Source organism: Caretta caretta, chromosome 3, assembly GCF_965140235.1.
Source record: "Caretta caretta isolate rCarCar2 chromosome 3, rCarCar1.hap1, whole genome shotgun sequence".
Taxonomy (NCBI): Eukaryota; Metazoa; Chordata; order Testudines; family Cheloniidae; genus Caretta; species Caretta caretta.
This window is the reverse complement of record NC_134208.1, coordinates 77,307,984-77,335,245: the sequence shown is the minus strand read 5'-3', so window position 1 is coordinate 77,335,245 and position 27,262 is coordinate 77,307,984. Positions and strand designations below refer to the sequence as shown.

The 27,262-nt window shown below is 39.7% G+C and overlaps 1 protein-coding gene across 1 annotated transcript in view; it reads left to right on the top strand.

Moving 5' to 3' along the window:
- The window catches only part of ASCC3 (activating signal cointegrator 1 complex subunit 3), a 514,213-nt gene that overhangs the window by 409,854 nt on the left and 77,097 nt on the right, over positions 1-27,262 (top strand). The window contains exons 31-34 of the mRNA XM_048844924.2: positions 11,444-11,581; positions 11,674-11,794; positions 19,184-19,316; positions 22,083-22,208. Of these exons, the coding sequence (XP_048700881.1) occupies positions 11,444-11,581; positions 11,674-11,794; positions 19,184-19,316; positions 22,083-22,208 (518 nt within the window). The remainder of the gene's footprint in view (positions 1-11,443; positions 11,582-11,673; positions 11,795-19,183; positions 19,317-22,082; positions 22,209-27,262) is intronic.

The following is a 27,262-nucleotide window of genomic DNA, read 5'->3' as shown; positions in this document are numbered from 1 at the left end:
GCTTGACCGAGCAACCTGAATGTTCTTTAAATATTTTTGTGTGTGTAGTTTCTCTGGTTTTTAAAAAACAGAAATTTCATCACATGACATCATATGGACACCTGCATCATCCGCAGGATTGGAACCTTTCGGTACACCACTCAGACCTCTGCCAGTTGAGCTAACAGAGTAAATGATAGCACTAATAGGCTGACACCTTCTTTGTGCACCTGCACTAGAAGGGATCAGACATACACTGGTCCAGTGGGTTTCACAGATATTTGCTGACAGCAGAGGAATGATGAGATTCAGGTATCTGATTTCCATTCCAGACTATGGAGAAGAGTGTGCTCTAGTTGGCCCAGACCCCTGTGCTTGTTCCATTCAAGCTTGACCCTCTTCTGTCTTATCCCACCAACCTGTCGCAGTCTCAGTGCTCCTCCTCCCAACTCCTTGTCCCAGTGTCACTCTCCTGGCCTATCCTGTCTCCATTCCTAAGGCTTCTCATCCCAGTCCTGGTTTCTTTGCCTCACCAGTCCTAGTGTTCCCCAGTCCCAATCTCCATGCCCAGCCAATCCTGATTCCCTCCTCTTGTCTCCTTGTCCAATCTGCCTGTCCCCTCCTCTCCCAGCCACCAGTTGTCCCCCACACATACCATTTTCCTTCCCCAGTGACTCCCAGACCCAGGCCCCTCACACAGTCTGTCTCCCCTCCCTCTTTGGCTTCTTGTTTGAATTTCCTTATCCAGCCAGTTCCCTGTCCTTATCCAGCCAGTTCCCACCACCAACTCTTCATCTGATCTCCCCACCACCAACTCTTCATCTGAATGTTCCTTCCCCTGCCAGCTGGCTCCCTGTCACTCTCCCTCCCCACCATTCCCTCAGTATGGCTCCCAGTGCCTGTCTCTCACCTCAGCTCTCAGTCCCAGTTTTTTGCCCAACTGGTTCAAGTCTCCCCCACTCTCCAAATTCCAAGTCACAGTTTCTGTCTTCTACCACTCCCCTCCACCTAGGCTTCTTGTCCCACGCTACTTCTTTACCTTTCCCCAGTCTGCCTCTAGTCCTCTTTGTATCAGACTCAGGTGGCTTCTTCCGCCATGCTGCTTGGGTGCCACCACGGAGGTCACTAATAGCACAGGACGGACTCCCTCCTCTCAGTTCCAGTGCCAGGAGTCCGCCCTGGCCCGGTGTAGCTGGGAACATGGTTAGTTTCTCTGTGGTGATGACAGATGCACAGTCTGTTTAGCACGAGGAGCTGTGAAGGAGTGGAGGATGCTCAGTGAGGACAAAATCTTTGAAGATTATACCTGCTGAACTCAAAGCATGTGTCTATTCAGCAAAAGCTCTGCATGGGCTAGACTACCCAAGCTAGTCTGAATCTAGCTAGTGTGGATAACAGCAGCAGTGAAGACAGTGCAGCACAGACTTCAGTGTGGACTAGCAAGCCAAATAGTTCCTAGGGTCTATGCCAGTCTTGTACTGCGTGCACTTCTCTGTTTTCACTGCTGTTGCCCTAGCTGGATTCAAGCTAGCTGGAGTAGCCCATGTGCAGCTTTTGCAGTGCAGACTTACTCACAGTCTACTGAACATGTGCAAACTGAGATTTTTTTCAAAGGTTTATAACATCCAAATCTGGGCAGATTTTCACTGGAACAGCGAAAGGCACCACCCTGACACAAAGGCCCCTCCCTCCCTTTCAAATTGCAGGTCACTGCCCAAACTGCAGGAATGCTAGAGCGTCTCGAGGAAAATGGCTCCAGAATTTTTTAACATGGAAAAAACAGTATATTTTAATAACATTATTCTTTGAGGTGGCTGAACTTTGTTGGCTGAAACATTCCAAAAATTTTCAGCCTTTGGCAAACACCTGACATGGAAAATTTTAGTCCATATTTTTAATGTTTGGCAAAGTTATAAGCAACTGAACACAGGGTCTTATAGTGGTAAGTGTTGGACAACCTTTATAGAATGTTATATCAGCCTCACCCATCATAATTTAATACTGATTTAACAGTTGAGAAATTGACTACCGTAAGGGATTGGTAACAAAACATGAAGCATTACACTTCTAGGTCACCAACTCAAATTCAGCCCATGTTAATGGTGACAAAGAGTTATTAGTATCTGGTAGCAGCTCTGTACAAAATTGTCTCCATGTCAGAAAAGCTACCAGAACTGGCATTTTCATCCGTGTAAAACAGTCTTTGCAGTGAGGCCAAGGATTGTGAATGCAGGTGATCTCTCTGTATTCACTTTGAAACCCATTTAATTCAGCCATTTGCTGGGGAACCTTGTGGACTGGCACTTCCCACACAGTACCTGTTGTCCAGGAGGAATAAAGAGCTATCATTCTGGCTCATTTCAGTGGTACTATATCCGTGTTGTTGAAGCTCTGCACAGCTGAAGAGGTTAGAGCAGGCGACTGACCATTCTCCATTATACCATCCCTGCTGACCCCATAAATATCCACTCAGGCATTCAAATGGGTATTCGTGCTGTTTAAAACAGTATTTAATTTACCCCGAGACCTCCATGGTTACCACTGATCAGCCACAGCAGAACTCTGCCTGTGGCAGCACAGGGATAGGGGGAATAAATGAGGCAGACATTCTTGTGGAATGGCTTCTGCCACCACAGACCAATAGGGTACTCCTCTCATGGTTCTTGGAGATTCATGGGGTTAGGAGATCACACCATCCAGAAGCTCTGTACAACCTCAAACTCCTAGCCCTTAAAGGAGCACTAAGCAGGAGACTCAACAATGAGAGCCATAAGAAGATTTCCTAGTTCTCTGGCTGCTCTTATTGTATTTTTTTTCCTTTGGAAAGGAGCAATGTGGCCATTGTAACTACCTGAATTACCGTTTGTCCTGGATGCTGGGAAATTTCCATCCAAACAGTTATCTACAAATCCCTATTGTATCTGCTTCTATTCTTTGCAACAAACTAGACATAAATCACAGGCAAATACTAATAACTTAGACAATATCTATTTCTTATTATTTTGTGTTTAGACTAAAACAACTTCAAAAATTACCAAAAGGTCAGGTTTGCTAATCCAGTAAATTTAAATGACTAATGAGAGAGCCCCATCAGATAAGAGTTCACGCCATAATCCCTGGAATCAAGTTCTGCCAATCTTGACCAGTTGCTCAAAATGTAATTTGGACAGAAAAGTGTCATTTCCTGCATGTGGGAATAATTTGGTTCTGCCTGTACTGGGCAGAAATTATGAGATAGTGGGTGCCATCTACATTTCACTCCTTGGTTATAATGGGAAATAGGAATCTTAACTGCCTCCTAATAAAGTAATATCTAAAACACATCTACATTTGATCCTGCTTTTCTGCACCTGATGATTAACTCACTGAACTGCAACTTTTGTATGGTTTGTGTTACAACCTTAACTTTTGTTTAGATCAGCATAACAATTCCATTTCACTAGAAGACAGTAAGCAAGACAGCAACACAAAAGGCTTAGCTCAGTGCTCCTGCACTATTTGTGCCAGCTTCCTGCTCTTTGAGGAAGCAGTGAGATTACCTGCAGTTTACACAAGAGAAAGAAGAACAAAGAAGAACTTCACTCACAAGTAGAACATGTTATTGGCCCTAAATGGTTTGTATCTGATTACCTTGATATACTCCCTCTGAGTGCAGTTGGAGTCACTGAAGGCACTTGAATTAAAACATCATCTTTCATAAACAAGAGGGACCTAGTTGGAGAATTATCTAAGTATCTTTGACTTTGAAACTTGCTCCTGACCCGTTGGCCTATCAGGGCCAAAATTTCTCTGCATGCTCTGAACCCATCTCCTTGGCTTTTAAATAAAGGGTGGACGGGAGATTGGCAGAGTTTGGGTCTAGCGTATTATCCTCCTATTCACTGTTGGACATTTATTTGCATTTTAGTTTATGCAGTGGGTGCTTGGAGCACAGAATAGTCATTTATCTATATTTTGTTTTTAATTTAAGTATATAAATATTGTCAGTGACTGTGGGCTTGCCCTATATTTTTACATCTAACCACCAGAACACAGAAGGCAAACGTTGTGTGTTATATGTTACAAAGAAAGTTTCGCAAAGTGACTTGAGATTGGTGGTGATCTTAAATGAGAGCAAAAATGCAAACAAGCTCTATTGTGATTTATTTTTTATAAATTTGGATCAACAGATTTTTTTGAAATTGAGCAAGATTAATCTGTAGTTTTGGTCTGGTATAAAGACATGCTGGGTTAGTCTAAAACTAATGCTTAGAGCAAAACAAATCCATCTTGTAACATTTTTGTGGATTTAGGTTTTTTTACTTGAGAATTCTAACAACTTCAAATTTAGACTGAAAGCAAACCCAGATTAGTGGAATTAGGCAAAATACTATCCAAACTGCCATAACTTTTTTCTGAGTATTAAACAAAGCTAGAACTGGCAGATGAGCTGGCAAACACTAAGCCTTACTCAGCTGTTTTTCATAATTCCATCTATAAGAACAGACTACATAAAAAAAGAAATTGTTGTCCACTGGCTGAAAGACTGTCAGTTTTTTGTGTTTATACATAGGCTTGGAAGGATTAGGGTTTTTTTGGTAATGGTTGGTAAATATCAATTTCGCTTCACGCCCACAAACTGCCCAAAAAAAGTTTTCATCAATAATAATCAAAATTTATAGATAGGCAAAGTAAGAAAAATGCTGCATGAAAACTTATTACAGTTTGATTCAAGAATATTTACTTTGTATATTTTGACATGTGATATTGACAGTTTGTCTTTTCATGATTGTAAAGCTTTAACTTTTTGAATCTCAAAGTCTATTGTCATTAAGTAATTATTGTATAACCTGCCCTAATTTCCAACTACTGTGAAAACTTAAATTGATAAAATAAATAATGCTTTAGATGCATCACTTTGCACAACTGTGAAAATTTAAATTGATCGAAATAGAGAAAATGCTTTAAAATAAACCTTGATATTCTCTGCCAATTTTTTTTTTTTAAATTGAATTCCACCAAGCCTATTTATGCATTGCCAAACTGTTGTTTCTGTAGTAGGTGCTTGCCATCTAATAGCTTTATTTTCAATGAATTTGCAGTTGGTGCAAGTGAAGTATCTTGTGAGATTTAACAGGAGAGTATTAAGTGGGGGAAATATAAACTACCCATTTATGTAAACAGTTGACATCTTCAAGCTTTACCCTAGACATCAGTGGTTTTCTTTTGTTTTCAGCTGGATAGAAAATCTTATTTGTATAATATTTACTTTAAAAAATACAAGAGCACTCTCAGAAAACTCCTGGATTAGTTTTGTTTACTGATGTCATTGGTGCTGCTACATCAGAGCTAAATACTGGGTTCCATTTGCCAGTCAATAAACCCCATAAGACTGCTTAAACTGGCTCCACACCAGTCTGATCAGTTGCAGGGCTCTCTTGCCTGGAATGCAGGGGAGACTGAGAATCTGTGCCTGTTCCATAGACAGGAAGCAGTGAGAGCCTCACCTCCATTACCAGCTGGTGCCCCTCTGTATACTTAACAATGGGTCCACAGAAATTGGCTGCACTCACTCTGGCATAGCTTCTTTTGAATGGAGAAGGTGCGGGGGTGGGGGTTCTTCATCTTTGTGAGGCTGAGAAAAATACAGATTTGTTTTCTGGATCTATGGCTGCGATACGCTGTGTAAGAGCTAGGTATTTTAATTCCTGGTGATGAGGGGGCATCCAGAATAGGCCACTGGGAGATCAAAGCCGCCTCCTCACTCTGCCCTCCTTGGATAGCCATGAGGTGATACACTGCCTCGCTAACAGCTCTGCTTTGTACCTGTCAGCCAGGAGTGAATTGTTCAAGCTGATGGCCCATTCACTCCTTTTAACTACATAGGAAGCAACCCCACCTTTGAGATTTTAAAAGAGATGCTGCCACCTCAAGGTCCCAGTTTACCATATACAGCACTAGGACTGGGTGGCACCATGGATTGTGACCCAAGGAGGAAGTGGGATTAGGTAACTGCTTGGGGGATGGAGGGAAGGCATGGGGAAGGAACCAACCCTTTCCCCCTCCTCCAAATTGTGCTCAATTCTGTGGATGTGTGGCTGTGGAGTGGAGCAGTGCTGCTGTTTCCATACTGCAGAAATTATTAGAACCAATTTGTATCCCTTAATTTTGTTAGCTCTTCTTTTCTTTTCCTTTTCTGTCATGTTTGTATCGCTTTTTGTCTTAAGGACAAAATAGAAAATTAAAACTAATTAAGAAAGTGCTACATATTATTATTGAGCTACAATATAATTAGATAGTGCTTACCTAGAAAAAGAGAGTGAATTTAATACTTTCTAGGATTTAATCTGGCCCTCCCTTGCCAGACTTTTGAATTTCTTCTCATATTTAAACGTAATGGGGAAACAAATCAACTACCAATGTACACCATTTGAACTACAACCACAATAATTTTTGCATAATATATTCATCATTTTAGTGTCTTGCATTTTGTTAAGATTATTCATTATGAAACCTTTGGATACTACTAAGTTACCAAACACAAACATACCTTCTGTAAATTATGATCTTTAATAATATTCATACAGGGCCACATCCAACTCCCACTTAGGTCAGTAGAAAGACTCCTCCTATTGATTTCAATGGGAATTCGATCAGGCCCACAATGACCTCTGAATTCAGAAAGAGAGAAACTGTGTGTGAGAGAGATAATTGTATGGTTATGTATATGGCATCTGTGTGAGAAAATTATGTGTATGTATATTGGGGGGGGGGGGGCAATATGTATACATATATATGAAAAAAAAATAGGAGACCTAAAAGGACATTTGGCTTTTCTACCTCTCACCCTTAAATCAAAAAACCCATTGCCTCCTCATAGACTCATAGATTTTAAGGTCAGAAGGGACCATCATAATCATCTAGTCTGACCTCCTGCACATTGCAGGCCCCAGAACTTCATCCACCCACTCCTGTGACAGACCCCTAAACTCTGGCTGAGTTATTGAAGCCCTCAAATCATGGTTGGGGGGGGGAGAGGAACAGCATATTTTTGTTTTGGAATACTATCACATATGAATACCTGTCCTAAATAATAATAAGGGAACTTGATTGTATGTCTTTAGCAATTATCAAGAATGATCTCCAAATGTTTTTCGTTACTGAAGTTTAACTTCCTTCTACAAGATGTTGCTTTTATGACACAAAAGTGTGTCATAAAAAATTAACATTTAGGTATAACAAGGAGATGTTTTTTATTTTATTTAACATCTGTAGCAGATGTGAAATATGTAATTATTTTTGTAAAAGACTTCATAACTTTCATGATTCTTTTGTTTGGCACATCTTTCTTTTATTGGGCATTTTAGACAATTGATAAGCATTATTCAGTGGCATATGGTCTGAGTCTGACGTGCTTTGAAAAGTGTACAGAGTACTAATAATGAGGATTCTGTGAAAATGGGAAAACCAGCACAACAGATATGCTTTGAGAAAGTATGGGGTTTTAGCATCTTGAAACAATATATCACACTCAAAGGGACAGAATTGGGCTGCACAATCTGTTAGCTCATTCTTGTCCAATCTGGTCTCCTCCTTTCTTTTGGAGCCAGCATTGTCATCAACTTGCTGAATTATACTCTGACTGGAATGTATTTCAGGCACAGAGTAATGTATCTACTTAAATGGAATCCTATCTTTCTACAAAAGCTTTTTAAGTATAATAAATTTTAAAATATAAAAAACAGTTCTATTAACTTAAAGTAAATGGTTCAACAGTTTACATATGTGCAGGAACAGAAAATGACTACTTACTAGTTTCAAAAAAATCTAGCATGTCTCGACAAAAGTTTATTTCTGCCATTTATAATCTTCCTTTTTTTTTCTTTTTTTTTTTTTTGGTAATTAATATTTTGCAATGATTACAGACTCCACTTCAGATTTCAGAGGTGTTTATTAACAGCTAGCTTCTTAATCAAGCGATATTATGGGGAAGAATGGGAGGGGTTTTGTTCATATTTCAAAAATCTATGCAAGTTAGCCCAGGTTACCCAGCATGAGCCCAATTCTGTTCTCATTGGAATCCAGAGAAAAATTCCCCTTGACTTCAATTGGGGCAGGTTTGAGCCCTAAATTAGTTTAATATTAACATATGTTAATATGTGTACATATACACATACCCCAATTTCAATGAAATTTACATTTCCTTATAGCCATGTTTCTGTATTTAGAATGTTCTTTTTTCTATATCAAGAGTTTAAAAAGATATGTATTACTTTTTTAAACTTTAAGAAGGATGATTACATTTATATTCAAATATAGTAAAATGTAGAATGATGTGGAAACTTTGATGCGTCTTACAGTATGTCATGTTGGTGTTAGTATATTTTTTCTGATTGAGTAAAAACTATTAAATGTAATATTTACCTTATTATGTAGAGATATTTAATACTTATGCAATAAATAGGCATAGGGAAAGTATGCTTTAAAATAAATTGTCATCAGAATTTTAAGCCCTGAATTGTGCTATGGGTAGAAATAGTTTTGTTTATTATATTGATTTATGTAAAAGTAAGGGGGTCAGCTAGCAGTGACTAGGATTCTCTGCTGCTAGAATGACAGGATAGTCATGCATGTGCCAGCTCTCCTATAAGGGTTCTTTAGTTTTTCTGCGGTAAATTACACTGCTTTGCATGTATGAGTAACATCACCACAGGACGCTGCTGTAATACAAGTCAGGAGAAGAAAAAAGTAACCACCGCAGATTGCAAAAAGCAAGAACAACAACTCTGAATAAATTCCCGGCAGTGTGAATTTGGGATATTTTATGCTGGGAAGTACATGACCAGGAATAGTACAGGTTCTCAGCTGAAAATAACTACATTGTAAAACTGTTATTGCTGAAGAAATATTCTGATTGGGTGTAGACCAGGGGTCTCAAACTCAAATGACCCTGAGGGCTGCATCACTGACACCCCACCCTTGCTGCCCCATCCCCGCCCCCACCCCTTCCATGAGGCCCTGCCCCGCCTCTTCCCTCCCCTTCCCCGAAGTCCCCACCCCAACACCGCCCCTTCCCTGCCCCCAGGAGGAGCAGGAGGGGTGTGGGGTGTGACGGGGGCTCAGGGCAAGGACTTGAGGTGCAGGAGGGGTGCAGGGTGCAGGAAGGGTGAGGCATTCAGGGTGTGGTGGGGGCTCTGGGCAGGGAGTTGGGGTGCAGGAGGGGTGTGGGGTGTGGCAGGGGGTGGACAGGGAGTTGGGGTGCGGGGTGCAGGAGGGGTTCAGGAGCGGGCTCCGGCCCAGCACCACTTACCTAGAGCGGCTCCGGGGTGGCAGCGGCGCGTGCCAGGGCAGACTCATTCCCTGGCCCTTCGCTGCTCTACTCTGCTCCAGGAAGCAGCCGGAACCACGTCCCTGGGGGTTGGGGGGAGCACACTGCTCCGTGTGCAGCTCTTGCTGCTCCTACAGATACCTCCCCCGAAGCTCCCATTGGCCACGGTTCCCCATTCCCAGCCAATGGGAGCTGCTGGGGGCAGTGCCTGGAAGCAAGAGTAACGCACAGAGCCCTCTTCCCTCACCACTGGGGACACAAGGGTATGGTTCCAGCCGCCACGGGGTAGGCAGAGGGGCATGCGGGGGCCGGGGGGGGGCATGGGGAGCTTGGTGGGCCGCGTGTTTGAGACCTCTGGTATAGACATTATAATCAGCCAATTTAATCTCTGTTCTTCATGGAAGAAAAAGATGCCCAGATTCTGTGTTAACCTGGTATCATAATATAATGTTCATATTAACTAAGAAATAAATGTCATTCGATTAATAAAAGAAAATAAATCAGTCCAAAGCACATAGTTATCATGAGATAATTGTACTAGGAGCCAAAACTTTAATGATATTTTAGGAAATTGGAATCTCTATTACTTCCATCATTGCTAAAGTAACTAACACTTCAACTAAAACTCCTTTTAAAATTATTTGAAATGCATTGTTGTTCTGGCCAAACTAGATTGTCTAAGTAGGTCAAATATATCAATATTCTATAAAGTGTATTTTTATTCTCAGACCTTTGTAGAACTTATTTTTTAAAAGTGATGTGTTTTCTATCACGTTAGGAGGAGTCTGTGGAACTACATTATATGTGTTTGCTAGATATCCAAATCATTTTATTTGCCTTAAGAATATAATAAAGATTAAATCCCAGAAAACAGTTTTCAAAAAAATTAATGTTCTGAGCATCAGAAACAGAACATTTGAAAGGCTTTGAAGCAGTGATTATTAATATAACTAATGGACGGCTGCAATTGTCAGAATTTCACCACAATATTTTAAATGATGTAGATTTTTTTTATTAATTTTCTCAATATGATGTATTTATTCACCAGATGTTGTATTGTATTGTTTCACTTGTCCTTTGTTTTGTTTTATGTGTTTGTAGACTAAGTGACTATGTCATCTAGTGTTTACAATTAACAATGTTACAATAATCTGTGGTATAATATTGTTGATGGTACTCATGGTGGCATCAAGAAACCATTGACTAGTGACTAGGTTTAAAGGCCACTGGCTATAATTGTATTAAAACAACACGAAACAATAAATAGCATTAGCAATAAAATAATGGAACAAATATTTAGGGACAAATCAATAAGCATTTTGGACCAGAATGTGAAGCCTTTGCTTATATTGATGAGCTGTTACTCATAAGAGTAATCCCAGTGAAGTAAGTAGGCTCATTCATGTATTTAATTAATCATCTAGGCAAGTAAGGGGTTCACAATCTAGCCCTAGAGGTTAATGGAATCGTGAGCAGTAAGCAGCGTGAATTTGTATACAATAAATCTGTCCAGAGAAACCTGATCTTTTTTTTTTTTTTTTTTGGCTAAAATTGCAAAATCGTTGAATAAAAGAAAAGTAGTAGCTGCAGTGTGCTTGGATTTACTGTAGGATTTGGTACCATAAATTACAAAATCTCATTTGAAATATTAGTTGAATTGGACTGGATAGGAACATATGAATTGGAAACTGACCATTGAAAATGGCTAATATAGCGAAATAAATGGTGTAAATGACAATTTATTGAGTTGAGGGAGCATGTCTAAGTGGGTTACTTAAGATCTGAGTTAGACCCAGTTTTATTTTCATCATAATTAATAATTATGTTCTGAATTTGTTCTGAATAATAATAATTCGTTCTGAAATAATTAGTTCTGAAAGACGAAGTAAGCAGCACCCCTGAGTACAGGGCTTGAAAGGGTTGTCTTTCTGATACTGGCACTTATAATTGAAAACTGTGCCAGGCAGACAGGGCACATACCAGACAGACCAGGATTCTTTCAGCATTCTCTCTGGGAATATAGACAATGCATAGCAAATTGTGGTTGCTGATAGAAAACAGGTAATTTATCAATAACAAGAAAGCTAAAATGTTAAAAACTTCTCAGAAGAATATTTAGTACTGTTCTAAATCACGTAACCATCCTCTATGTTTCAGATGAATGATGTTATAGTGACAGTAAGAGATTCTAATCTGAAGCTGACTCTTGCATTTGGAATAGGCATGCACCATGCTGGCCTACATGAAAGAGACAGAAAAACTGTGGAAGAACTATTTGTGAATTGCAAAATTCAGGTAAATTTGTGTTTTTAATAATACCAAAATGAGATTTATATGCAGTTTTAAAAGTTGTGTCTTTGTTACATTAATCTTTCTTTCTGTTTTAGGTTCTTATTGCCACAAGCACATTAGCCTGGGGTGTAAATTTTCCAGCTCATTTAGTAATTGTTAAGGGAACAGAATTTTATGATGGAAAAACAAGGCGTTATGTGGATTATCCCATTACAGGTATTCACGTTAATCATACAGATTCTTAATTGCTGAAATGCATTTCAAGCATATGCAAATATGAACTTGAATAATTTATAGTTTTAGGAACTGAACCTATAAAAATCTATAATGGACACATGTTGGGATAGATTATTCGTTGTGTTTTTGTTGTATAACTGTGACTCATGAGAGAACTTGTTAAAGGTTTTTCATATATTCGTTTTTCCTTTTGTGGAAACCTTTCTCTTGCAAAACTACTGAGTTGGTATCCTCCTAAGAGGCCATTTAAAAAAAAAGAAAACTAAAAGCAAAGGACAGTTTTAACATGTACAGTACACTTTAAAGGAACACTGTAAAATCAAATTTGGCCTGCAAATAAATTATATAAAATATGTTTTTTAAAAAAGTGTGAAAAGTAAATTGCTTCCATGAGTTTATTTTGTTAATATCCACTCGAAAAAGGTTTTTAAACAACTATGCATTCCTCTGCAGTGTTTGCGGTCGAAACATTGCAGCACTCTTAATGCATGAGAATCTGAAATTCCAATTGACTAATCTTGACTATAAACAAACTAATATAATTTTATTGGCCAAACTCAGTGAAGCTAAAAAGTAAACAAAAGCATAAATAGTGAAAGCTAAATAAACTGCATTGCAACCATTTTAGAAAGCTCCAGAGAAGTAAGACAGGAACAACTTTGAAAAGTTCAGACAAGGGAGAACATTAATTTGAATGGTGCTAAGCTTGGAGAGCCAGAACTAGCTAAAATTATTACAGGTTTCCTAGTCCATTTTATCTGTTATACTAAAGAAAGATAGTTTGATTTTAAACTATCTGAAGCTTGGCCAGAAAAATGCATTCCTGGGAATAATCTAAATGTTATTTGTAACATAGGTGGAGATTGGTTTCTTTTAACCAAGCAGTGTCACTTTGATAGAAGACAGTTGGAACTCAATATATTATAGAGGATGCCCATCCAACTAGTCCATCATAGAGCTTAATTTAGTGTTAATGCTGTACACTCTTATGCAGGAAACTTTGGATCAATTTCCAGGCCAAGTCTCTTGCTTCTGAGTTCTGGCATGACCTGGGAGTACAGCTATAGCAGCATGCTTAACACTTTTGAGAGTCCTTTGTATCATTCTTTGGCTGCTATAACAAAAGTACTAACAGTCTCCGGATAAGAACATATCTAGCCCTCCTCAGCTGTAAGAATAGTGATACCTCTCTTTAATACTAGTTGTGAAGAATGAGCAAGAAAGAACCCAATTTGTCTTTCAGCTCCCTAGCTGAGTCTGAAGGACTGGAAGTTAGAAAACCCTTTTTTTTAAGTAAATAAATAAATTAAACAAAATCAATATGGAATCAGTGAGGCACAATAAACACAGAGCCCCATTATGCTTTTTTTATAGACTTGCCTTTCAGAGTATAGCTGCACACTTAAGTTTATTGTGAGTGGATTCTCGAATAGGCTTTGGGTATTGTGGGTCTGTTGATTCTTGAATGAGCTTTCAAGGGAAATGCCACATTCTGTACCAGTAGCATTTTCCCCCTTTTTTGATAGATTTAATTTTCCTGTCTGTAATTTCACAGAAAATTATGGTAGGGGAAAAGGCTAGTTTTAAAAAGATCTAATAATGCTTTCATGTGGTCTGGTTTGAAAAGGTATTTTTTGTTGCTGTTTTAACTTTCTATAAAATAGTGTTCAGGGTATTTGTGAGTTGTGGGGAAAGGGATTGATGAGCAGATTGAGGAGCAGTGTGTTCTTTGCACTTAACACAAATTATCATATGTCTCTGGTCTTGTCTGCGATACAGGGTTTGTCTACACTACAAAGAAGAATCTGCATGACCAAGTCTCAGAGCCCAGGTTAATTGACTCGGGCTCACGGGACTTAGGCTGCAGGGCTAAAAATAACAGTGTAGATGTTTGGGATCAGATTGGAGCCTGGAGTCTATGAACCTCCTCCCTTGCTGGGTTTCAGAGCATGGGCTCCCACCCAAGCCTGAACGTCTCCACTACTATTTTTAGCCCCGTGAGCCCAAGTTGGTTGATCTTTGCTTTGAGACTTGGTGCAGTGCATTTTTTCTTTTCATTGTAGACATATCCACAGAGCCTTTGCTGGCATAGCTTTGCCAGCAGAGCCCCCTAAGGAGATTGAACATATTCTATCAGAAGGAGGTTTTTTCTACCAGCATAGCAATACCACGTCCATCAATGACATTAGTTATGCTGACAGAAGCACTCTTATGTCTGCATAGTTGCATCTACACCAGCAGCTCTGTCCGCTGAGTCCACGCTCCTAGCCAGCCGCTATAGTTACGCCAGGAAAACTTTGTAATGTAGACCAAGCCCCTGTCTCGCTTTCAGTTCTGCCCTTAGGATTGCCTGTTTGACTTCTGTTTAACATCTCATAGGAGCATGGCACAAATTCAGATGTGGTATAAACTGATTCATCTTCATTAAAGTTACCTGCCTATTCTAGGACTTAATTTGGTGCCTAGTGTACAATTCAGGGCAGAATGAGGTCCTTCAATTTTACTTACTCATAGGCCCATAGTTTGAAAATAATAGCAGTGCCTAAGTTCACATCTGAATTTAAGCATGGCTGGAAAGAGTACAAATCAGAGGTTATGAGGTGGGCCAATCTCTGATACAAGACGTTCACTCAGCCAGTTGGATTGCTTTTGACATTTCAGTAGTTTAATCCAGTAGTTAAGAACAGTCCAGGCAGTGTATAGTCAGTAAAGAAAATGTTGGGTTTGGCTAGCTCTCCAGTGGATATTGGCAAAAATCATTTCCTGACGCCTTTTGGTAAATTTCATATGCACTATCGTACACTATTTTAATGCACTATCAAATAGCAGGAAATATTTCATCATTCTCCCTTGTAGACATCTATTCATGAATACCATTTGGGAATCTATTTCTTTTTATAGTTGAACATCAGTCTTTAACAATGAACAAACTGCGTAAAGATTATTGTTGTCGTTTGTATAGCTCATAGAGACTACAGAACAGAAAATATAGAAAAGGTAAACAGTAATTCATGCTTGAAAATTATTTTCTGGTTTCATTTATATTATTCATATCGAGGTAAAAGCTGGAGGCCCCAAACAAAGCTCATGGCTCTATTGGATGTGATGTAATACAACTCAATAAAATAAAATCAGTGTTTGCTCTTGAGAACTCGCAATCTTAGCTAGTACGGAGACCCAAACAAATGGATAAACAAACATAGAGAGTGGGGTGGGGTAGGGGACAAGGTAACAACAAAGACAGGTGTGTTTGTATAATTTGGTAACCTTAGTGCTCATAGCAGTCACAACTGGGCACCAGCCCAACCTGTATCCATCTGTGTGTTTTATAGACATCACAACAGAAGTGGATTTTAAGGACGTATTTGAGTCTTTTCATTTGAATGTTACTGTACCTGCTTGAATTCTTATCATAGGGGGAGCTAGTTGTGACCCCTGTATTTAGATTGTCTAATACTTTCCAGTATGAAGGATTCTTGTGACCTTTTCTTTAAGAAACAGCAACATCTCTATTGTTTGCAGTTCTTTGATAGTCCACAGGGAGAAATGCCTCAGATGATAGAAGATGCCTTTTCTTTTCCTGTGAAATTCCATTCAGATCTAGCTGAGTTGTAAAGTGTTAAAAATCACAATGTCCCTTCTCTCACTTGCATTCCTCACCACATTTTTGGCAGCCTGACAAAACTACTGAATGTTCTAAAAACCCCACTGCTTGCCAGCACCAACTCACCAGCGGTAGAAGAAGACAGGAGGAGCTACCAAGCAGCTGTAGTCGGAGCATGGGGAGGGGGAAAGCCAGAAAGCCTCCCCCCCGCCCCACCCTAGCATATGCCCCCAGTGTTCTATTTCCCGGCATGAGGTCAGATATTCCTCCAACTTCCAGGATGAAGACAGAGAGAGTGAGCATTGAACTGGGCTCCCCTGTAAGACCCAGGGATCCACCGTCACAGCGCCCTTCCCACCTTTGGGCGTGGAGCAAGAGCACCCTCCACTCCTAGGGAGATGGGGGAAGCAACAGAGAGAACAAAATCAGGCTCTCTTCCATAATGTCCCCCACCATGCCTAGTATTTCACCCCAGCACCCCATCTATTCTGTGGGGACCCCACAAGAGGCAGGAGCTACCACCTCCTGGCAGGGGAAGAGACAGCTCTACCCAGGTACTTATCTGGCCCTATACATTATCATAATATCATAGGGCTTCGCAATCTTTAATGTGTTTATCCAAACAACACTGTCACACCCCCACGGCCCCCACTCGGGGGTTCCCTGGGAAGGTAAATCAGCACTGTATGTTGCTAACGCTGTTGTAGGCATTGCAACATATTCTGGGAAGGGTTAAAGGTGTGAGTGTGGGTGAAAAGTTCCTTTGCAGGTTGCAGAAAGGCCGAAGAGGGAGGGAAAGAAAGCAAAGAACAGGTTAACTCGACACCTCAGCTAGCACCATCTGAAGATAAGATGCTGGCCCCGGTTCAAGGTCATGGCCTCGACAAGAAAATGGCAGTTACATTCACATCTAACCCAACCCCCCCGCCAGCCGTAAAAAGAGTAGAACTAAGCAGAGCAGAGCTGTAAAAATTACAGTAAAAATAAATAAAATTATAAAGGCCAACAGGAGGGAAAACAAAGTCTCTGGAGCCGGTGTGTTTTGGGAAAGCCGAGGAGGCCACAGCGAGCCGGTTTTGGACTAGTACAAAGAGCACCAAAAACAGAAGACACCAAACAAGTACACCCCTGAGAGAACCCAAGACTTAAAAACCCTCACGAGAACCACAACAAGTTATAAATCAACAGTGGACCCTAAACATCCTGTGCTCACAGGACAAAAACTCCTGTTCACCCCTCCCCCTCTTCTTCTTATGTTACGCCCAGGCTTGACCAGCCTTGAATAGTGCGGGTGTGAGTATGAAAGTGGGTTAGGGCTTGGGCCACTAATGCTTTCTTCCTTCCTCTGAGTGACACTCCCCCCACCTGCCTAGCACTCTCCCCCCGCCCAGCACTCTGTTATTTTATTATTTTATCAATAAAGCTTTAAAACTCAATTATGTGGTGTGCTCCATCATCTCCTCCCTAAAAATCCTGCGGCCTCAACCGAATCACCGGACGCCCCGGGCAGATTGGTAACATAAATCTGTCACAACACCCCTGTGAGGTCGGGAAGTGCTTTTATCTCTGTCTTACAGATGGGTAACTGAGGCACAGAGAAGCTAAGTGACGTGGCCCGGGTGTCACAGAGAGACTGCAGCAGAGCAGGGAATTAAACCCAGATGTCCCAAGGCCCAGGCTAGTACCCTAGCCACTGACCATCCTTTTTCACTATATGTGGGAGGCTCCTCTGAGCACCCTTTAGATCAGTATGTGGTAACATTCCCCTATTCTGGCATGCTAATGTAGCTAGTCCTGAAGCTCAAATGATAGAAGTCTGTAGTTGTTCCCACAACTCTGGGAAATTACGTTAAAAAAATGTTAACATAGATTTCATAGAATATCAGGGTTGGAAGGGACCTCAGGAGGTCATCTAGTCCAACCCCCGGCTCAAAGCAGGGTCAAGCCCCTAACTAAATCATCCCAGCCAGGGATTTGTCAAGCCTGACCTTAAAAACCTCTAAGGAAGGATAAAGAAAAGGAGTACTAGTGGCACCTTAGAGACTAACCAATTTATTTGAGCATAAGCTTTCGTGAGCTACAGCTCACTTCATCGGATGCATCCAATGAAATGAGCTGTAGCTCACGAAAGCTTATGCTCAAATAAATTGGTTACGCATCTGATGAAGTGAGCTGTAGCTCATGAAAGCTTATGCTCTTATAAATTGGTTAGTCTCTAAGGTGCCACTAGTACTCCTTTTCTTTTTGTGAATACAGGCTAACATGGCTGCTACTCTGAAACCTGTCATTAAGGAAGGAGAATCCACCACCTCCCTAGGTAACCCATTCCAGTGCTTCACCATCCTCCTAGTGAAAGCGTTTTTCCTAATAGCCAACGTAAACCTCCTCCACTGCAACTTGAGACCATTACTCCTTGTTCTGTCATCTGGTACCACTGAGAACAGTCTAGCGCCATCCTCTTTGGACCCCCTTTCAGGTAGTTGAAAGCAGCAATCAAATCCCCCCTCATTCTTCTCTTCCACAGACTAAACAGTCCCAATTCCCTCAGCCTCTCTTCATAAGTCATGTGCTCCAGCCCCCTAAGCATTTTTATTGCCCTCTGCTGGACTCTTTCCAATTTTTCCACATCCTTCTTGTTGTGTGGGGCCCAAAACTGGACACAGTACTCCAGATGAGCCCTCGCCATTGTCGAATAGAGGGGAACGATCACGTCCCTCGATATGCTGGCAATGCCCCTACTTTACAGCCCAAAATGCCGTGAGCCGTCTTGGCAACAACGGCACACTGTTAACCAATATCCAGCTTCTCCTCCACTGAAACCGCTAGGTCCTTTTCTGCAGAACTGCTGCCTAGCCGCTTGGTCCCTAGTCTGCAGCAGTGCATGGGATTCTTCCATCCTAAATGCAGGACTCTGCACTTGTCCTTGTTGAACCGCCTCGGATTTCTTTTGGCCCAATCCTCTAATTTGTCTAGGTCCCTCTGTATCCTACTCCTTCCAGTTTAGTGTCATCCCACTCCTTCCAGTTTAGTGTCATCTGCAAACTTGCAGAGGTTGCAATCCATGCCATCCTCCAGATCATTAGTGAAGATATTGAACAAAACCAGCCCCAGGACCGACCCTTGGGGCACTCCGCTTGATACCAGCTGCCAGCTAGTCATGGAGCCATTGATCACTACGCTTTGAGCCTGACAATGTAGCCAGCTTTTTGTCCATTTTATAGTCCATTCATCCAGCTCATACTTCTTTAACTTGCTGGCAAGAATACTGTGGGAGCATTTGCAAAGTCATTTGCAATGTCAAATGCTGGAAAATTAGGAGCTGCTAAATCTATGGATGCCTGTGAGTCCTTAAATGAGCCCTCTTGTGCAAATTAATTATGGTCTTTAATTACATAAACACATAACTGTTTTTCCCCCCAGGACCTCTACCTCAGTCAGTGCACAGGTTGGATACACAAGCAGGCCAAATTACTATTGCACAGGCACCGTAAATCTAGCATTTTGTAACTTTGAAGTGCTTGTCTGTGCAACCCAAATAACATTCGTTACCACAGTTTTTCATGTGTAATTATTATTTTTATTTGAGGCCTCAGTAAGATTTCCATTGTGGTTGGTCCCTGCCACAAAGAATTTTCAATATGATTTTAGTCAAGATTTGGCCAGTGGGAGTAACAAATAAGGATGGGTAAATGGGTTATAGAGAAACAATATATCCTATACTGTAAATTATATTGAAATAAATGTATTTATTATCTGTTTTGTAGATGTACTTCAGATGATGGGACGTGCTGGTAGACCACAGTTTGATGACCAAGGCAAAGCTGTGATTTTAGTCCATGATATTAAGAAAGACTTCTACAAAAAGTTTCTTTATGAACCTTTTCCAGTTGAATCAAGGTGAAGTTTGACAGGGGAAAAAAAACAAATAAAAGTGCATACAGCAGTTGTGAAGTAGATGAAATGGGACATAGATGCATCAAAATATTGGGACCTCTAAAGACAGTAGTCCTTCCAAGTGTTTAGTGCATCCCTAGATCAATGTTACTCTGCTTCTGGGTGCTTTCTCAGATGAGGGAGAGGCTGTTTTGAAAGAGAATGTAGAATAATAATTTATGCTCTCGACAACTCCAACAGAAAATATGGTCACAAAAGTGTTTAGTAGGAAGAAAAATCAGATAAAGCTTACTACTTTTCACATGGCATTTTCATACCATTCTAGACCTGTTAAAAGATACAGAGACATCAAGCTCAAAGGGAAATGTATCTTGTAAACAATTGCTAATACTTCTGTCAAAGTGGGAGCTGCAAGATTTTTGAAAAATAGGAAAACAAAGCAATATTTCGGATTCTCTCCAAACCTCACTAGTTAATCCATGAGCTATCATTTGTTAGTCAATTCAATGTAAGTAAATATAATGGTAGCTAGTATAATCCCCTCTATCACAGACAATCATGTACCCTTTTTTTCTTAAGAAACAGCTAGGGTTTATAAACCTTTAATCAATCAAACATTACCCTCAGATGTGCTTTGTTTCAAATACTTATGCTCAGTGTTTGGCACACTAGGAAAAAATGCATAGAAAAGTATATCAGTAGAAACAAAAAAAAAACTGAAGGAAATGTTCAGTATGATATAATTCTAGACAAAAAGGGTATTAAAATGCAATTTTTTTACCCAGACCATATGATTTTGGCAATAAATGAGGAAGCCTTTCTATGTGATTCCCAAGTAGTATCTCTAAAAATGGAAACATTCTCTTAATCAAATACACAAATGATGATCCTAATTTTTTCATTGAAATATTATAAATGTTCTTCGTGGTGCTATTTAATATAAACAGATAATATGCTGATAAATTTACAGACAGAGACTTAGATGTTGACCTTAATCTTATAAATCTCTGATTAGTTGAGACACATCTTGGTCTCTGGTAATGATCATCAAAGGCTTTTGAGTAAGAGGCTCTCTGGTTTAAAAGAGAGGTTGCCATTGGCGTGTTGTTGTTTTTTTTCCTGAAGCTTCCTTAGCTTTGGAACTCCTTCCCTCCTTCTCTATACCAAAAACAAGATTTATTAACCTTATATGTTATTCCCTTTTGGTTGCATTTACCATTACATTTTCAGTAAACATTTTAAAAATAAATTGATATTTCCATGTCACGATTACAGGAATAGCTGCACTTTTGTCCCCTGCCTGGTCTCTCTGAGCACTCCTCCTCAGGTGTCAGGCCTCATGTCTTTACCTCTCCCAAGGTGGAATTGCAAGCCAGCTTTCCCTATCTTAGATCGGGCCTTTTCCTACAATACTCCATAGGAGTGTCTACGCTGCATTGTAAACCTGGGCCTGTTGAATTCCAGCATGTGGATTTGGTGTTCCCAAACCCATGATTGAGCATCCATACTGCACTGTACACTTGGATTTACAGTTGCTGGACCTGGGTTTCACAGTTTTGCTAACATGTCCATACAGCACTATGCAGACCTTCTGACTCGGGGCTGCAGCTTGACCTGCATCCACATGCAAAATAACAGGGCTTAAGCCCAAGTGACAGCAGGACTCTGGCTCTTATCCGTCTCCTTAGCAGGGTCCTAGGATCTGGGCCTGAGTTCTTGCTGACCTAATTCAGACTGATCTTTATGTGTGTACAGAAGGGGGACTTGGGCTCAACCGGAGTGAGAGCTTGGGCTTAGTGTGCAGTGTAGACATACACTGGGTATCAACCATGTTTATCCAGCAGGTCCAACTGGAGTTCAGACATCTGTGGTTCTTCCCTTTGGGAGTCTATAGTCAGTGATGTACAGTTACAAAACAGCCTTTATAAAACCAAAGTATTGTTTATTTTAACAGTAGGAACAAAATATTTAGAGGAAAAGAATTTTAAAGCAATAAACAGATTACAAACATCTCTCACCTAAAGGTTTATTATCCCCCGATGGTAATCTAGGCAGGCCTAACTTCTTCAGACCCCGGAACCGGGTGCCTGTGTTTCTGGCTGGCTACCCCAAACAACTCCTCCTTCACTTAAGAGAGAGAGAGATCCTTTTTAAACTGTGAACACTCTTTTCTTCTGCTACATTCCTGGGCTTTACCCCTTCCAGCCAAAACTAGTTTTGCAGTTTGGCTCCAGAGAAAGTAAAATCTTCAAACCTGGGCATTGTCTCTTAACAATCCTCAAGTGTTTGCTTCAGGGATTGCTTATCTTGAGCCATTATTTCCATGCCCACTTGGGTTTCCTTACTGCCTGCTATTAAACTAAACCAATATATTCATACAGTAAACATCCCAACAACAAGGTAAACATGCAGTATCCATAAATTATTCCAGACGGCTACAATTCCATCCCATTCCAAACATGTCCGAAGAGTACTGCGTTTTGGATTTAATTGTCAACTAATTGAGTTACAGCCCTTTGGGATGCACAAGTTGCATCCCATTCGCATGAGATGGTTGCTCTAACATGTAATGATGATTGTGACATTACAAGAGCATTTCCCACCCCACCCCTATGGGAAAAAATATTTTTAGATTAAAAATGTTAAACTCTTTTTAAAAAGGTATTTTTGCTTTTTATAGACAAGGGCTGTGTGTGTTGGTTATGTACAACTCCACAAAATACAATTTTTGTAAAGTTAACTGATGCCTTTTTCCATCATGTCCTTTAGTTTGTTGGAAGTGCTCTCTGATCACTTGAATGCTGAAATTGCTGCTGGAACTATTACTTCCAAGCAGGATGCGATGGATTACATCACCTGGACTTACTTCTTCCGTCGTCTTATCATGAACCCTAGGTGAGTGTAAAATGAACAAGTAATGTAACTGAGTTCCCATTGTTTATAATTAGAGTCCAGAATACTCAGCATGTCTGACAATCAGGCTAATACAGTCTCAGTCTTAGGAAAGAAAGGCACATGCAAATGGTTCACAACATTTCTCTAAATATGAAAACATCTGTTGGTAGATAACTTAGACTTTAAGTTTCAGAAACAATTAAAAAGTCATATTATTAAGATGGCCTAATCAAAATTGCTAACTCAGTATCCCTAAATTAAAAGCCCAGATGGTCAAATTGCTTTATATACTTCTCTTTAGTGTTTTAATAATGTTTTTTAGTGATCACAGTGACATGTTATGTACGGCTTCCTATAGGCAATCTATCACCAGCTGATTTTCTTAGTCATTGTTGGAATAGCTATCAGCTGTTTCTATGTGATGTTTACCTTCTTTAGAGGAGATTGTGAAAGATGTATTTGACCATTATTGTCATCTTTCCTTGCTCTAGCTGTTATGCCATCCATTGTGAGTTGTTCTAGCCATGTATCTCCACCTTTGCTTCAACATTGTTTTGAGTATAATATGCAAATAAATGCATCCGATGAAGTGAGCTGTAGCTCACGAAAGCTCATGCTCAAATAAATTGGTTAGTCTCTAAGGTGCCACAAGTCCTCCTGTTCTTTTTGCGAATACAGACTAACACGGCTGTTACTCTGAAACCTGAGTATAATATGTTCACCAACCAAAATATTGTAGAGAACAAAGGATTAGTTCTTATACTATTGCCATTTCATAAATACCATCTGACATACGCAGGATCATAATACTTACGGAACCACATAACAAATGCCATAGTATGTGGCAGCATTTTTAATTTGAGTTCCTTATAAGCAGTGGGGACTGCTATGTTCGAAGTGGAAATAGTCAAATAACAAGTTGCCTTAACTCCAAGTTTAGTTCTTTATTAGTTCTATATTCTCCATCTAGGCCTTCAGCCTGAATCTTTCTTAAGTAACCTTTGCAAGTGCATTTTGAAAATGGAAAATACAGAAAGTCTTTTCTCGTATGAGTTTGTTTTTGTGCTTATCAAGGCTACTGAGAGAAACCAGGTTGTGGATTTGCACGCACGAATGCTAATTTGGTGTAGTGAGTAAACATAGGAGAACTTTATAAAGAAATGAATTCTAATACTGGATTTTGATGTTTAAATGATTTAATTAGTGGATCTAATTTGGCAAGTTTTCTATCCAGCAGTATCAAGCTCCAACATAAGTCTCCTTTATAGAGAGGTTTCTTGGATACAAAATAGATTACATAGGTTGATATAGATATAATACAGTTATTATTTGACTAATGTGCAAGATGTCTAGATTATACAAAACATTCCTTACCTGAGGTCAACAGTTACTGATACGCCTTACTTCTGAAGCATTTCTCTAATGATGGGACATAATATGAAAACTTACATTTCAAGTTATAACTCAACATTAATTTTTAAGGACAAATTGCTGCTTTGAGCCAGAATCCCTGAATAATCTTGGCCAGGAGAGCAGCGCATGTGATAAATGGAATGCAGAGTTTTCTCAACAGGTGCTGAGGGAGAAGGGCCAAATCTGACCTGGAGTTCTCTGTGCATAGTGGTGGTGTGGGTGGGGAATAGTCAAGTGGATGCAGAAGTGGAAGGGATAGGGATACTTACAGAATGGTTTGGTGGGGGAGATTAGGATCTAATTGTATGGGGAACACAGAATAATGTGGAGATGTGAGTCAGATAGTCCAGAGTCTTAACAGGGTAGATTCGCTGAGCTGGTGGGGGCCACTTCAGAGTGGAGTCTGGTAGGCATTGCTAATGTGGTTGAGGGAACAGCAGACCAGACTGAAAGGCAATTATGAAACAGGAGTCCTGCATCAGTTTGTGAGTGCCACACATGGAACACTACAGATGCAAGTTGAAGCTATCAACAGCCTGCTCTTATTTCCTCCCTCCTCCACCTGCATTTATGCACACAGTGTTCTTTCTAGATTCAGAGAGGCCTCAGAGAAGTGGCAGGACTGGGCTAGGGTGTTTGATTTTGTGCAATTAGAAAGTTAGCAACCCTAGTCAGGCCTGGTCAGTATTTCATTGAGAAGCACCTAAGGAAAACCCAGGTGCTTCAGGAGGAGGACTCCAGATTCATGCAAAACCATGCTTTTCCTTCTAAGCTAATTCCCAGTATAGTAATGGAGAGTACTGTGCCATAGAGGAGCTTCATTTTTTGAATGACATAAAATCAAGGTCCTAACCACTTGTGGTCCTTAAGGATCTCATGTCACTTTTCACACTAGGAGAAATGTTCTGGATATACTCCAGTTTTGATGCTTACAGTTTGTCCACAGTGTCTGAATTCCCCCTGCAGTTGCAGTTGGCGATATTCTTCTTCTTCACTTCTGGTCCTGAGCTGTTTTGTAGCCTTCCTCTCCACTGTGAAACAGCTAATGCTTTTCATCCAACAGGTGTTTGCAGGGTGATGAGTGAAGTAATTCCTGCATGCGTGATTTGTAGAGTGCTTTGGGATTCTTTGGGATGAAAGGCATTATATAAATGCACACTGATGTCATGTTTCCAAATGAACAGGCTTCGATAGTATGTAATAGACTTAAATTCTCATTTATTTTATTGCCTATTATGTGCTACTGCTGTGTAAACAAATTTAGAATCCGTCAAACTACACCTGCGAAGTCCAATAATAAAAAGTCATTAGTCTTACTGAAAACTCATGACTATTTAAACCATATTTATTTGATTTTTACCTTTTCTGAGAGAGAAATTAAGATCAAAACACATTTTCATTTTAAGTATCCAGGTATCTGATATAGTTTAACCTCTCTCTTTCCATTGCTGAATAGCAATAAAAAGTTTGCCACAATATTCAAAATGTTGAAATAAATCCCCAAAAATGAACTAAGAACTTTTCATTCTTCTAATTTTGTGGGGCACCATATCAGATTTTAACATCTCAATACTTTAGCATGCATAAAATAGATATTAAGAAAATGTTTCTGCAACAAATTTTAAATAATCTGTCATACCTGATATAGTAATATGTTTGGTATAGCATTGGAAATATGTAAATATTACATTATTTATTTTAGTTTCCCTGGTCTGTTGAATTGTTGAATCCATCTCTCCTGTTATCTGTAAGATGGGTTCCTAATTTTATTGATAAAAAGCATAATTGAGCCCATGATTAGAAGGGTGGGGATGTTGGCAGCTGGTATTGTTCAGGGAATGCTGAATAGTAGCCACTTTGTTAAATAGCTCATGAATAGGCCTGGATATACAAATGAGAGGGGCAGTCCAAATGAATATATCACAACATGCCAAGTTTTCAGTCCATTGTTTATTTTACTAAGAGCCAGTCATTTCTAAATATTCTGGGGATTTGAAATTTGTGTTTTGAGTTAGTTTTTGTGTTGATTGCAAGCAGGTACTGTACCATGCCACAAGGTGCTTCCACGTCAATCTTTATTTATAGGGCTGTGAACAGAGAGATTGGCCAAGAGTTCTGTTCTGTGAAAAAAATAATAATGTGAGATTAACTTATCACAGCTGGCAGGTAGGAGACCTAGATAAAGACCACATCTCATCAGTAAGGAAAGGAGATCCTTGGCTTTGGGTGAAATTAATGGACTCTGTCCATTCTATTAACCTTGTGAAAGGATAGACTTCATTAGTCCAATTTTTTCTTCACCCATTTGAAACATTTTTGAAAATCAAACTCCAATATTTTATGCTATACACTTAATCAGAAAAAGAGGGATAGAAACCTAGTACATATGTGGACCTAAACAGAATCAACTTTGCAGTTGGAACATTAATATGATGATAAACTTTCTCTCCATACAACTACAAATTGAAGTGAGGAATTTAAATCACTTCTCTTTATGTAAATTGAATGTTCAGTAATGACAGATTTTATTGTTGATTCATTCAAAGATTGTCCTTAAAAGATTTTCCATTTTGTGACAACCTTGGAGAATTTACCACAGTGAAAGTACAGAATAGCATAAATTATAGTAAAATGGAATTGTCTCAGTCAATTAGATGTTCTTATTAGCACACAATTTTACATTATATCTCACATATGCAGTTTCTTGCACATTGATTGGCTAAGTGTGTCTAATTTGCATATTATGGTTATTTCTCCTTCAAAGTGCAGATTCTATTACTAGACTAGACTAGAGGGCTATTATTAACCATTCAAAGTAGCATAATTTGCATAATCAATCCATAGTTATTTCTCAATGACCAAATAGCAATTATGCAAAACCCTCAGCTTTCAATGACTAATGCCTTCATGCTACCCATCTATTTGCCCACAAGTTGCAAGGGCACGTAAATTTCTGACACGCCTATCAATCCTGTCGCTGCAGGTAACTCTAGAAATTAAATACAATGAGAATATAATACTCACATTTATGATGCATATAGTCCAGTGATTTATGACATTGGCCAAAAACAGATTCTTTGGAGAAAGGTGTAAGAAATCTAATAATGGACAATTATTAAATGACCCATACATAGAAATTTTCTTCACCACCATTTAGTTATTGGCATGTATTCTTTAAATAGGAAGGTTTGTTTTCTTTACAAATGTAGTGTAACAGTGAATTTTCTTACTATTCACATAACTTTCTGATATTTTTAAAATCCCGCTAAACTCTTGCCCTCAATAATATCTTGTGGTCATGAGTTCCACTGGATAATTTTTATTTGTGTGACTAAACATTTCCTTCCATCAGTTTTTAAATGTGTTGCCTTTTAATTTCATTGGATGTTACTTTGTATTAAGAGAAAAGGTAACTAGGAGGACCAGAACAGCCTTCTCTATACCATTCATTGCTTTATGCAGCTCTTTCATGGCTCCTCTTATTCATCTCTTCTCTAAACCATGTAGTATTAGGGCTTGTCTACACTTGGGATTTTTCCACTGATGTAGCTGCACTAGTGTAACTCCCTAATATTGGTATATTTCAAAAAGATAGGTGACTTTCACCAGGATGATTTATGCAGGTGTCAATCTGGGGTTAA